General features: G+C 59.9%; 4 protein-coding genes across 4 annotated transcripts; 2 read left to right on the forward strand and 2 right to left on the reverse strand.

Moving 5' to 3' along the window:
• Nucleotides 1–739: 739 nt before the first annotated feature.
• THITE_2108709 (uncharacterized protein) lies at nucleotides 740–2,165 on the reverse strand. The gene has a single exon (XM_003649729.1). The coding sequence runs from the start codon at nucleotides 1,947–1,949 to the stop codon at nucleotides 747–749; it is 1,203 nt and encodes a 400-aa protein (XP_003649777.1). The 5' UTR covers nucleotides 1,950–2,165; the 3' UTR covers nucleotides 740–746.
• A 1,000-nt stretch (nucleotides 2,166–3,165) lies between these two features.
• THITE_121184 (uncharacterized protein) lies at nucleotides 3,166–4,337 on the forward strand (the record flags this gene model as incomplete). The annotated part of the gene is made up of 10 exons (XM_003649730.1): nucleotides 3,166–3,198; nucleotides 3,282–3,385; nucleotides 3,469–3,520; nucleotides 3,581–3,598; nucleotides 3,662–3,715; nucleotides 3,780–3,835; nucleotides 3,891–3,934; nucleotides 3,996–4,057; nucleotides 4,117–4,162; nucleotides 4,225–4,337. The coding sequence occupies 10 exons, from the start codon at nucleotides 3,166–3,168 to the stop codon at nucleotides 4,335–4,337; spliced, it is 582 nt and encodes a 193-aa protein (XP_003649778.1).
• A 4,332-nt stretch (nucleotides 4,338–8,669) lies between these two features.
• THITE_2108713 (uncharacterized protein) lies at nucleotides 8,670–10,354 on the forward strand. The gene has a single exon (XM_003649731.1). The coding sequence runs from the start codon at nucleotides 8,876–8,878 to the stop codon at nucleotides 10,280–10,282; it is 1,407 nt and encodes a 468-aa protein (XP_003649779.1). The 5' UTR covers nucleotides 8,670–8,875; the 3' UTR covers nucleotides 10,283–10,354.
• A 448-nt stretch (nucleotides 10,355–10,802) lies between these two features.
• THITE_70538 (C-8 sterol isomerase) lies at nucleotides 10,803–11,879 on the reverse strand (the record flags this gene model as incomplete). Its single annotated transcript, XM_003649732.1, has 2 exons — nucleotides 10,803–11,444; nucleotides 11,537–11,879. 2 exons carry the CDS (start codon nucleotides 11,877–11,879, stop codon nucleotides 11,080–11,082), a joined length of 708 nt encoding a protein of 235 aa, XP_003649780.1. The 3' UTR covers nucleotides 10,803–11,079.
• Nucleotides 11,880–12,119: the final 240 nt, after the last annotated feature.

The following is a 12,119-nucleotide window of genomic DNA, read 5'->3' on the forward strand; positions in this document are numbered from 1 at the left end:
ACGGCGGGTATCACAGACCCTGTGCTGCGCTGCGCTGCGCTGGGCAAGGCTGAGAAGGGAACACCATGCAAAATCCGTACCCGGGAAACCGGCAGACCGACCGACTGGGTTGACTGACCCGGTTAATGTTCTACTTCTCCGTAGCACTCACTGCCTGCCGCGGCGGAACCCAAATGCCAATTCACCGACCCAATTCCTGTTGCAAGACGGTTGGAGATAAACGACAAGAAGCGTGCGTCGCTCCGCTGCGCTCTGGCAGAATAGGGCAGGGAAGGAAATGTAATACAGATAGACTATGTCCCATTACTGACGATAACGCGTAAGGAATAAGCGCAGGGGAGGACTATGTGCTGTACCGTGCCGAGAGAAAAAGGGGTCTAGCAGTGAAAATGCAAACGAGGATCGAAAAGCAGGTCAGGCGCGGCCACACCACCACAACACCTTCTATGCCATCATGCACGTGTGAGAGGGACGCCTGGGAAAAAGCGTATTGGATGAGCACAGGCAAAGAAATCATAATAATAATAACAGTAATAAAAGAAAAGCCCGCTCGCTGTCCAAACGCCGCAACACTAACAGTTGCCGCCCGCTCGCTGGTCTTCGAAGCGCTCTGCAGATATCACAGCCACCGTCAGAGGAAAGCAAAAACCCAACTAGCAACTCCAAGCCACAAGCCCCGAGTGGACCTCACACACTACTATGCTGCGTGCGCCATTTGCCACTTTTCGTGACTGAACCCCACCGCCCTAAAACCGCCTCCCCGGACCGCCATGTCCATGAGGCGACGTCGGGCTGCCCGCAGCGGGCGGGAACTGGCCGGGCTGCTCGTCGAGCAGGTCGTCCAGGTACGCGCTGGGGGCCCTGGCGCCGGCGCTGGGCGGGCGGTTGAGGTTGAGGGAGCTGGTGCTGAAGTTGCGGGAGGCGACGCGGGGGCCGACGTCGGGCGACTCGGGCGGCGAGGGACCCATCTGGCCGGCGCGCCCGCGCGACGACGGCCGCAGCGTGCTCATGCTTATCGAGTTGCCGTGGCCGTGGCCGTGGCCGCCGCCGCCGGCGACGGGCGAGGCCGCGGCGTAGAAGCCCGAGGGCAGGAAGCGGGCCGAGTCGCGGTTCGAGGCGCCGGCGGCGCCCAGGCCGGAGGACGAGCCGGCCGCGGTCGGCGAGAAGAACAGGTTCGTCTGGCTGGGCGTGGCGGACGGCGTCGGGCCGCGGTGCGTGCGCCGGCCGGTGGAGCCGCCCAGGCCCGGGCCGCCGAGCGAGGGCGACGACTCGCGCTCGATGTACTTGTAGAATTGCGCCGGCGGTGCGGGGAAGGAGGCTGCGTTCTTGTCGGCGACGCCGCGGCCGTTGTTAGCGGCGTGCTGCGCCATGGCGGCGCGGGCGACCGACCGGTGCAGCATGCAGGCGACGATGCCGCGCCAGGCCAGGACGGCCACGCCGAAGGCCCCTAGGATAGCGCCGACGGCGATGAACACAGTGCCATCGGGCAGAGTGGAGTGGTTCATGAAGGGGGCGTTGTGAGTCGGCGGGATCGTGGGCGGGGGATATGTGGGAATGCTGTCGTCGGCCGGTGTTGAGAGCGTCGGCATGCCGGTCAGGAAGGTTTCTGAGGTAGTCGTCGAGGTGCTCAGATGGGGCAGCGTCATTGACGAGTCCGGTGTGGTTTGTGCTGTTGATGGCGAGGTCGTTGGTGAATCCGTTGGGGTAGTGCCGGTGGTTTGGCCGGCTTGCGATGTCTGCGACGTTGGTGTTGGGGTGTTTTTATTGTTGTTGTCATTGTTCGTCGGCTGGGTCTGGGTGGGCGTAGCATCATTTTGGTTCCCCGTTGTCGTATCGCCAGGCTTGCCAGGGTTGTTATTGTTGTTGTTGTTGTTCTGGGCCAGGACCCCGAGGGCGAGGAAGGCCGAGAGAAGCAGGGCGCGCTTCAGCGAGAGTGGTGATGACCCCATCGTGGTTGGCGCTGGTCGTGGTGGTGAGGAGGAAGAGGAAGTGGTGGTGGTGCGCAAGGGCGCCTGGGAACGAACGGTATAGACTTCGGGTCGGCGGAGCACTCGAGATCCGTCCGGACAGACCCGTGGTGCCGGTCCGTGGGCAGGGTGCTAGGTGCTGGGTGCAGGGTGCTGACGTGCGCCGGCCGAATCGAGGTCTCACAACGGGAACAACGGAAGCGGACAGCACACCCGCCGGCACAGGTGGGACGAACTTAATTTTAGCAAAAGAACAAACGAGAGGATGCGACGCGTATTTCAACGGTCGACTGCGCCAAAGGGAGGCCGGATACCGATGGCGATAACCTAGCGTTATTTCTTCATGGCCATTTATTGGAACGTAGAGTTCTGCGTAAAGAGGGATGGAGTAAGTCAAAAGTGGGTTGCGGCGCATGCCGTTGGAGGGAAAAGGAGGCGCTGCTGGAGGCGCCCTGCACTGTCCAGGGGTGCGAGGGTCGTCCGTCCCAGTCAGCGCTCTACCGTCTGAACTCAGCGATCCGAGAGCTACCTGCAGATACCGTACGGGCCAGAGTGGGCACGGTGAGCCGCCTTGGATTTCCCACAGCGCTGAACCCGAAAATGCGATCGCAAATACAACGCCAAACCGACCGAGATGGTGCCTCAGCCATTTTTTGGAGCTGGGCAGCCTGGGCGGAAGCTTGCATGTCGATGCAGCTCGCAAAGCCGATAGCTCTGGTATCCGCATCTGATATATCGGACCCTGCATGTCTGACTGATGGGAGCACCATCGGGAATGACGTCGTGTGCAGGGCCCGGAAGTGTGGACGTCTCGTTTGCACACGGTGGACACAGGTCCCTCCTCACCTGGAACGCAGAAACACAAACAGCCAATTTTAGCCGGTGTCCCAGATCCTGATCCCATGCCCCCGACAGTCGGCACCAGCTGCCCAGCGAGCATTTCGCCGGTTGACAGCTCAGGTAAGCCTGTAATTAAGTAACGAACGTTACGTTTAGTACCTAACCAACTGCAGCGCAAACTGTGTTCATCCATCATTGCCACAGAAACCCGTGAACTTTTCATCGCAGGTCGCAAGCCGCCGCAACCGCACCGCTGCCATTTCACAACAGCCACCTTGCAGGAGCCCGCTCGACCGGCCATTTCCCTTCGATTTCTCTTCAATTTCATACAACCCTCGCCTGAGGAGAAGACGCCAACATGGGTGTTGCAAAGCGGACAAGAAAATTCGCGGCGGCACGTGACCTCGCTCACCCCCTTCCCTCACTCAACATGCCCTCATCATGTATGATGATCGAGACTAACACCGCCTGCAGGTCAAGCGCATGATCGGCCGGAGGGATGAACGCCGCAAGGACGAGGCCACGAAGAAGGCCGAGCTGGAGCTGAAGAAGAAGAAAGAGGCGGCTGTGCGCGAAGTGTGCGTTGTCGCCGTGATGTCCCGCTCATTCGTCGAGGATGTTTCCAACGCTGACGCTGCCATACTGGCCTGCGGTACTGCAGACCCCAGATGCCGTCTTCCATGTTCTTCCAGCACAACGAGGCATTGGTTCCTGTGAGTACACCTCTCTGAACCTGGGGGGAATGACACTGGCTGACCTCGAGATCGTGACAGCCGTATCAAATCCTAGTGGTACGGTTCCCTCAGCAGCTCAAGCAGACTCGCCCATCTCCTGACCCGTTTTACCCGCTTTAGGATACCAACTTTCTCTCAAGAACGGTGGGAGCCAAGCTGCCATTGCTCGAAACGGTATGCATCTCTGCACGCGGTTTGGTCTTCCCGCAAGCCTTGCCCATCACTGACCGTCTTGCAGGCCATGGACTGCCTCTACGCTTCATGCAACATTATAATCACATCATGTGTCATGGCGTGAGTACCTCTTTTCGCTCTCAAGGATGTCCAATCTCTGACCGTCGTGACATAGTGAATTGGAGAAACTGGGGCCGAGGTATCGTGTGGCCTTGATGAGTGAGTGACGCGGAATCTGACATTGAATCCCCTGATCTATGAGCTGACGGTTGCCGCTCAGTTGCCCGCGATGAAAGGTGGACGCGCCTGACTTGCGACCACAAGGGCACATATGCCGACGATGTTCGTTCTCGGCCCGAACCCTCAGCCCGTAACCGAGTTTGCGAACTAACGAGACGCAGTGCATCGTCGACCGCGTCCAAAAACACCGTATCTACATAGTTGCCAGTACGTTTGTGTTTGATCAGCGCTCCCCTGGCATAGTCGGCTTTTTCTGACTCCGGCGATAGCAAACGATCGTGACCTCAAGAGGCGAATCCGCAAGGTCCCGGGTGTGCCCATCATGTCTGTCGCAAAGGGCAAATACGTCATTGAGAGACTGCCGAGTGCCCCGTCAATCTGAGGAACTTACGGACGGCCTTTCTTATATGACACGAAACCGCGACAAAGGGGCCAGCCGACGTGCGGTCCTGTGCGAGTACCTGGACGCCCGCCAGGTCACCCAAACAGGAGGCTCACCGCTGGCGACGCCGGCGCAGTCGTCCGGATTGGCCGGCTGACCCGCTGCGGCCCCGACTTCTGCTACATGACAGCGCGCAGACCCAGCCGAGAATTGCCCTTACGGTCTGGCGCAGGGGCGCGGGGACCGGGTGTGGGGAAGGGGGGGAGGGAGGGGGGGGGGGCCGGTTTGCGGAATACCAGGTTGATGGCAGACAGGGACGCAGGAAATCACCATAGCAACCTGGGTGTTCCTACTTGCTAGCCGTTGGTGCTCACATCGTTATCATAAAGGAAACGAGAGCGGCAGCAATAATGCGCGCCCACCGGCGTGATGCGCAGCCGGGCCTCATTAGTCAATTGCGAGAGATTCATCCCTCAGAAAACAACACTCTGACGAGGACCTCAATGACGTTCCAGCATCGGTGCTATACACCATCTCTATACCCCTGACCAACTTAGCGTGTCCCGCAAAGCCCAAGCTTCCATCCTCCCATCGCCAGCCAGCCAGCCAGCCTGGAACAATATGCACTCACATACCTTGAGTCCCACTGCCCATGCTTAACCCCGGCTGTTGCCCCGTGGGACAGCCAGTTTTGTCTCGGTGATCCACTAGGCGGGCCGTCCCGCGCCATCAAGAGCGCCATATCCGGTATCTGCCGTTCCGCGGAGATCAACGCCCCCTGAGGACGCAATACGACGATGCCAGATTGTTCCGGCCACGCAACACGCACTCTCCCCTCCCGGCATCTGCTTTTCATCGATGACCAGTTGGTTCTTTAAAAGTCAGCCTGTCGGCGGTAGTTGGCGCCCGTGACACGTCCCCCTTCTCTTCCTCCTTGCTTCTCACCAAACCGTTACGCCCGCGGAATTCACCCCCACTCGGGTAGAACCCTCGATGCCGCCTACTTCCCCGACCCATTACTCCGGTCAGCACCGCTGAGTGACTTCTCAGACGGCCTGGCGAGCATCATCCTCACAGCTGGCTCGCTGGGCTACGGCACAGCTCAACCCCCGATTCAAATCCTAGGGCTACCGGGCATCCAGGGGAAAGACCGTGGGACCGTCGGAACCAAACCTGAGGGACCGGGCGCTGCGACTGTTGGGTCAAGCCGTTGTTCAGGACCTGCTGGGAAGAACCGACTGCAGCAAGGCCACCGTTCCTGTCACGGTGGTGATTTCCTCGGCAAAGGACAACCCATGTGACAAGCTCGCCCTGCGGTTCCGCCTGGCAGGGCCGGCTTCAACATCCAGCAGAGTGCCGTTCGAAAACTTGATGGGCACAGAAGATGGCCCTCAGCTACAAAATCGGACTCGTCGTTGCCGTCTAAAGCAGCGGCGATAGGTTGTTGTCCGGCCACTGAAGCACAAGCAACGGACCTGGCCGTTCGCAGAGGAAGCCCGGGCCCCTCTGAGAATCCCAACTCGTCGAGGAAGACAAGTATCACGGGGGCATTTTCTTCCTTCACCATCGCAGTTCGGTGACGCGCTTCAGCCGGCATTGCACCACAACCGCGCTGCTGGACATCATCACCGGTCGCCGCAACCAGATAGCGAGACCAAGGGCTTGGTTGGGCGACGTCTCTTCGGCCGTCCATACCTAATGACGGTTCCCCTCCGTGGCCGGAGGTCTTGCCGCAGGCACCGAATCACAGCAAGGCTCGTTTTGTTTTGCTTACCTTTCTGTCCTCCCCCCCTCCCCCCTCTCCCTTTCTCTTTCCCCTTTTTTCTTTCTTTCTTTTTTCCCCTGTTCATGAGCCGACTGAAGCCGGAGACGATTGCAAATTTTCTTGGGCGTCCGGCTCTCCGCTCCTGGAGGAACGATTGTTGACACCCCTGCTTGGATTGAGGGCCCAACAGCGCGGACGGTGGATCCGGCGCTGTGGCCTGCAGCATGCGGAGCACGACCGGACACCGCCAGCCAGTCGGCTCGACGATGCGGGCCCGAGCCCAGCAAAATTTCCCGGCGGCCATTTCCCCGCGATTCGGAGCGCATCCGCTTGTTAGTGAGTGGTGAATTGCGGGGAAGGAAATAGTGTACACAAATAGGTACCAGGTAGGGTTAGTTAGCGCGGTCTTGTTTGGGCGCCAGAAGCGGTAGCCATGGATTGGCTCCTCGCCAGTGTTGTCGAACACAGCCTGGCAATTGTCATGATGCTGACCACAAGAATTTGCAGAATTTGCAGCGTCGCATCTCCCGCGGAGATGCTGGGCTCCGCTCATGCTGAGTTGGGTGGCCTTCGTGACGCATTGCGCAACGGGGACCCGACGGGAAAGGGCCCAGGCCTGTCCGGAACGGTGTTAGTGGCCCGGTTTGTACGTAATTGAAAAAGAGACGAGACGCCCAACTTCCCAGCCTTTTTGACGGTCGACCACTGACGAGCTCGAACAGCATCAAACCCCGACATCCCTGGACCGCGCATTCCTCAACGAACCCGCCCAATCGAAGTACAGAAGTACCTTACCTAACCAACATTAAGGTACACTACTTAACGTCGAGGCATGTTCTTGTGCCGTCCTGCGCTGTGCGCTGCCAGTACAAGTCAGTCGCCTGGAGACACCACAGTACGTTGAGTCTGCGGTGTCCGATTTGAGACTCGATTGTGCGCATTTGTCCCAGCAGCCGTGTCTCGTCTCCGCCGAACACCGGGGCTGCCAGAAGTTTGTGCAGAGGAATTGGCCTGGGGATATGAATCAGAAAGGTAATCATCAGGTAACAGCAACCTCCAGCTGCATCGGATTGGAGCTTTTGCCCCGGTCGAAGAATTTCTCTTCCCGTTTGGTGGGGGAGAAAATGGAAGGAGGCGATGAACTCGATGCTGGCAGTGACAGCCAGATCCTTCAACGTTCCTGCCCTGATCAGCCCGGGCAGGCGTCTCATATCCTTCAGTGCATGCAAGGCAAGCGCCAGTTACCCGTAATTATTTAGGTACCTCTTGGGACGACTCGCACTCCCGTCGTGAGGCAGGAAATCCCAGCGCCCAAGACCGTCCAAGAGCGGCACTCCAGCACCCGAGCTGCGGTATCTTTATCATTGCTTATTACGCTTCTGTGCGACGACGGTGCCTGAAGTACCCGGCTAACAAACCGCACAATTTCCCGGCGTCTGCTCTGCTGATAGTGGCGCATCTCTGCATTTTATGTCTTGTGCACCGAGATGTGTGCTATCGACGGCCGGGGGGATCCAGTTATGCTCTCATTCTTCTCCCCTTGCGCAGCCCTGCCACATCCAGGCGATGATCGAGGTTGGAGAATACGTGCATGCAGTACCCTACCTGGGCAGCCGCGACCCCCTGATTTCCTTGACAAACTGGCGCTCTTTTCCGCTGTCGCTGTTTGCGCCGCCAGCCGAAGTCGGTGACCCGAAATTGACGTGTGATCCTCTGGAAAGCTTCGGACGGCACCACACGACGCTGCCGGTGTCCCCCATTGGATGCAATGGATGGGCAGCGGCCGGGGCCCTGAGGAGCTTCTCTTTTCCTCGTAGCCTGCTGAGCCCTCAGCCGGTGGATACGGTGGGTTTCTCACCCTCATTGAATCCATGAAGCGGTGGAGCGATGGAGCGATGAAGCGGCCGAGGTGGCCAGTGCTCGATTCTATTTGCTTCGCTTTGGTAGCTCGCGCGGCTTCAGTTGCTGCGTCGCACAAAACAGTCCCTGTCGGTCACGATCTCGGCGGGGCATTCCAGGCCCTTCGCCGACACGATGCCTGCAGCAGGGCTCGTCATGTGGACCGATGGACAGAGACGGACATGGAGACGGACAGATGGTTTCTCGCACCACCGCTGACCGCATTGATGAGCAACCCAACCATCCCGACAGTGTTGTCTGTGCTCGGCTGCCACCCTTCCCCCCCTTCTTCTGCCTTCGGGAGCCGTCCTGTGGTGTATTCCGTACCTAGGTACCTTTATCGTTTAACGTTATCAGCGCCCCTTGTCATGCGGCCTGCCCCGCAATCTGGGATGAACCCCACTAACAGATAAACACGACCAAGAATTATACGCCATTTGCAGACTGCTCCCGAGCTTTGACGGTTGACCCTGCAGGGCCTTCCGAAATATGCGACAGAGATACCTGCCTTACCTGACCACCCAAGCCTGCCCATCAAGGCCCACGATCGCCTTCCCCCCCGCCTGCCGACCAGTTCCAGCATCCTGACGTTGCCTCACCGCCGCCCGCGCGCAGCCCGTTGTTCCCGCGCCTCTGGCTGCTGCTGCCGTGCATGCTCCGGCATCGTTCCCTCCGAAGCCGCTAGTTACCGTGAACCGCCGTCGCCAACCCACCCATTCCGCTACGGTGTTCCAGAGCGGAGGCCGGGACGCCAGCCGTCGTAGCGAATCCACGCGCAGTTTCCCGACCCTGCTGCTGAGCGACTTAGAGGTGGAGTGGGCTATTCAGCAGTGGGAGGCTTCCGGGCACCTCTGCTCAGCACCCGGCCACGGCCATGGCGGCCGAGCTCCGTTCAGACCTCGCCATTAGGCCGGCCCCGAGAGACATCCGACCGGTCAGCAACAGCAACAACGACGAGACCAGACACAAACACTCACGTTCCTCCTACTCGGAGGCCTCGCTGCTCACATCACGGAATAATTCTCTGACATTTCGCCCCGCGAAGCGGCCAATGCCCACGCCCGACAAGACCATCGCCGTCATCAATGCCAGTGGCAGGCAGGCCGCTTCGTTCATCCGAGTGGCCACCGCGGTCGGGTACCATGTGCGGGCGCAGCTGAGGAATCTCGAGGGCGTCGTGGCGACCGAGGTGGCCACAAACCCGAACGTGACGGTGCTCCGGGGCGAACTGTACACCAAGGATCGCCCTGCAGAGACGGCGCAGGTCGACGTGACGCGGAACGGCCCCATCTCCGGCATCGGCGTCAACCACACGCTGATCTCGGAACTCTTCCAGGGCGCGCAGCTCGCCTTCATCAACACAACCTTCTACGGGGATGAGATTCAGATAGGGCAGGCGCTTGCAGACGCGGCCAAAAAGGCCGGGATTCAACACTACGTCTACTCGTCTATGCCAGACCACAACGCGTATAACAAGGAATGGCCATCGCTGCCTCTTTGGGCATCTAAGCACAAGGTCGAGGAGTACGTCAAGAAGACCGGGCTCCCCGCGACCTTTGTGTACACGGGTATCTACAACAACAACTTCACGTCGCTTCCGTACCCGCTGTTCTGCACCGAGCTCCAGCCGGACGGCTCCTGGATCTGGCAGGCGCCTTTCCACCCGGATGTCAAGCTCCCCTGGCTCGACGCGGAACACGACGTCGGGCCAGCGATTCTCCAGATCTTCAAGGACGGCACGAAGAAGTGGGGCGGTAAGCGTATCGCTCTGGCTTACGAGATGCTGTCGCCCAGGGAGGCCTGCGAGGTCTTCTCGCGCGGCGTCGGCCGCCCGGTGCGCTACGTCCACGGCCCCATCGAGATCAAGGTCACGATTCCCGAGGGGTACCGCAGCCAGCTCGAGGCGCTAGAGGAGCTCTTTGGTCTGGGCAAGGACGACCCGAAGAAGCAGCCCCCATATTTCGGAGACCAGGAGCTGGAGGACAGTTGCCCCAGGGTGGCGCTGGAGCTTTGGGAGGGTCCCCGCAGCCTGGAGGAGTACGCCAGAGAGGTGTTTCCGCTGGAGGAGCAGGCGAACGGCCTTACATGGATGCTGGACGAGGGCGATGGCGGCGGCGGCACTCATTCGAAGCGCAATGGCAACGGCACCGGGCACCCGATCCACCTCAACGGCTACATCACGACCCTCGCCCAGATCGTCCAGGACTCGGACGGCGAGGAGGAAGACGAGGGCCTGGTCATGCGCGGCCTGAAGCGGGACGACGAGGAGTGGCTCGCCTAGGACCGTCTGATTCGAGTTTCGTTTTCCGTCTTCCCGTTGCCGCCTCCCCGGGTCCTTTCGGCGGTGTTCTCTAACGACACGTTCCACTCTCCATCATCATCATCAACCTCCACGCTTGTCATATCTTGAATGAAAACATAGTAATCAAAAAAAGCATCTGGGCACGGAGTGCGGCGGATTTAAAAACTTGCGGTCGGGTCGGTCAGTTTGAAGAAGAAGGGGCGTCGTCGGGGCGAGCGGGATGGGCGCTTTTCGTCGTTTGATCCCTTCGGTCCGGGCTTTGTACGTAAAATCAGTGATGCATGATGTGCTGTTATATAGGCGTTCCAGAGCGCGGTCGAAGTAGTCCACAACGGCGTAAATCAAATTGCTGAGTGGCGAGCATCTAGGGGGCATTGTTTCTGCACAGTTGAACTCGCAGCCATGACCGTTTGCTCATAATCTAAGTCTTACTGCCCCGGCTTGAGGATAGGGCAAGCATCTCATTATCACTCACTCACTGTGCGGCAGAGCATTTGTTCGGTTCCTGACTCATTTTTTTACGCCATGCTGTGGCTCCTGAGCAAGCTTCTCAATCGGACATTACGAGTGCCTGAGGTCGGCCATGGTCTGTGAAACACTTGCAGGGCGGTGGTGACCGGCCTGAGTGCTTCAATTATCAATTAGTCTTGGAAGATGGCCATACACAAGTCTAGACACCCCTTGCCCCCTGTATTCCCGATGCCTCTTACGTGCCAGTTCCCCAGTCAGCCAGCCATTACTCAAACAGCGCAGTCACGCCCCCATCCATCCGGGTTTCAGAGCTTGCCCCGGGCCAGGTTGCCGAGCATCTGCTTGCCGGTGACCCAAGTGGTGCGCCAGAGGGTGGGCAGGTCGAGGGTGCTGGTCAGGCCGTCGGCGAAGCCGAAGAAGAGCATGGGCGGGATCCAGCCGCGCGCGTACTCGAGCGCGAAGCAGCTCTCGGGCATGCGGTACTGCTTGACGTCGCCGCGGCGCAGGTGGTGCACCGACCCCGGCGGGTACACCTCGGGCGCGTACTCGCCGGGCACGTACGCCAGCTGCGTGCCCGTCAGGATGTGGAAGTAGTCGTCCGCCGTGTGCCGCCCCGTGTGGCCCTCCGTGCCGACCGCCGTGCCGAAGATGATGAGGTACTCGGTTATGCCTGGCCGTGTTGGCAGCGCAATGGTGGGTTAGCAGTGACGCGGAGGGAGGGGGAGGGGGAACGGGGGATGAACGGTTGTGGTGAAAACGCACTCGCATGCAGGATGTACATGGCGCCCATGGCGCCGCCGGCGTTGTTGAACATCCACTCCTCGTCGCGGTTGATGTAGCTCGACAGGCTGACCTGGCCGCTCAGCTCGTCGACAATGTACTGCACGATGGCGCGGGTGTCGTTGCCGTGCGCGGCGATGCCGCGCTTGGCCACGTCGTGCAGCTGGTCCAGGTCGAAGATGTAGAAGCGGTGCAGGTTCTGCTCGAGCAGGTAGTACACGGGCGTGAGCACGCCGAGCAGGATCGCCAGGAACTTGAGCCAGCCGCCCAGCCCGCCGGCGCAGCGGCAGCCGGAGGACGACGAGGATGATGATTTCGGTGCCATTGCGACTGGTGCAGACGTGGAGATGAGGGGCGGACGGGGAGGGGCGGATGGGAGGGGGCGGATGGGGGAGAGGGAAAGGGGCCCAAAACGGGGCAGGAGACACCAGACTTGAACTTCTGCTTTTATTTATTAAATTGTTCAGCTCGCGCGGTTGCGCGGTCGCGCTGGCCCTGTCCCTGGTCCCTGGAAGGCGGTGAGCGTCTGCGACAGGGCGTCACTGCCGTATGTTTGACTGCTGGG

Source organism: Thermothielavioides terrestris, chromosome 1 (genome assembly GCF_000226115.1).
Source record: "Thermothielavioides terrestris NRRL 8126 chromosome 1, complete sequence".
Lineage (NCBI taxonomy): Eukaryota > Fungi > Ascomycota > Sordariomycetes > Sordariales > Chaetomiaceae > Thermothielavioides > Thermothielavioides terrestris.

Bases quoted from the DNA above. Each gene is read 5' to 3' on its own strand.
- THITE_2108713 (XM_003649731.1), top strand. From the start codon at position 8,876: ATGGCGGCCGAGCTCCGTTCAGACCTCGCCATTAGGCCGGCCCCGAGA.
- THITE_2108709 (XM_003649729.1), bottom strand. From the start codon at position 1,949: ATGGGGTCATCACCACTCTCGCTGAAGCGCGCCCTGCTTCTCTCGGCC.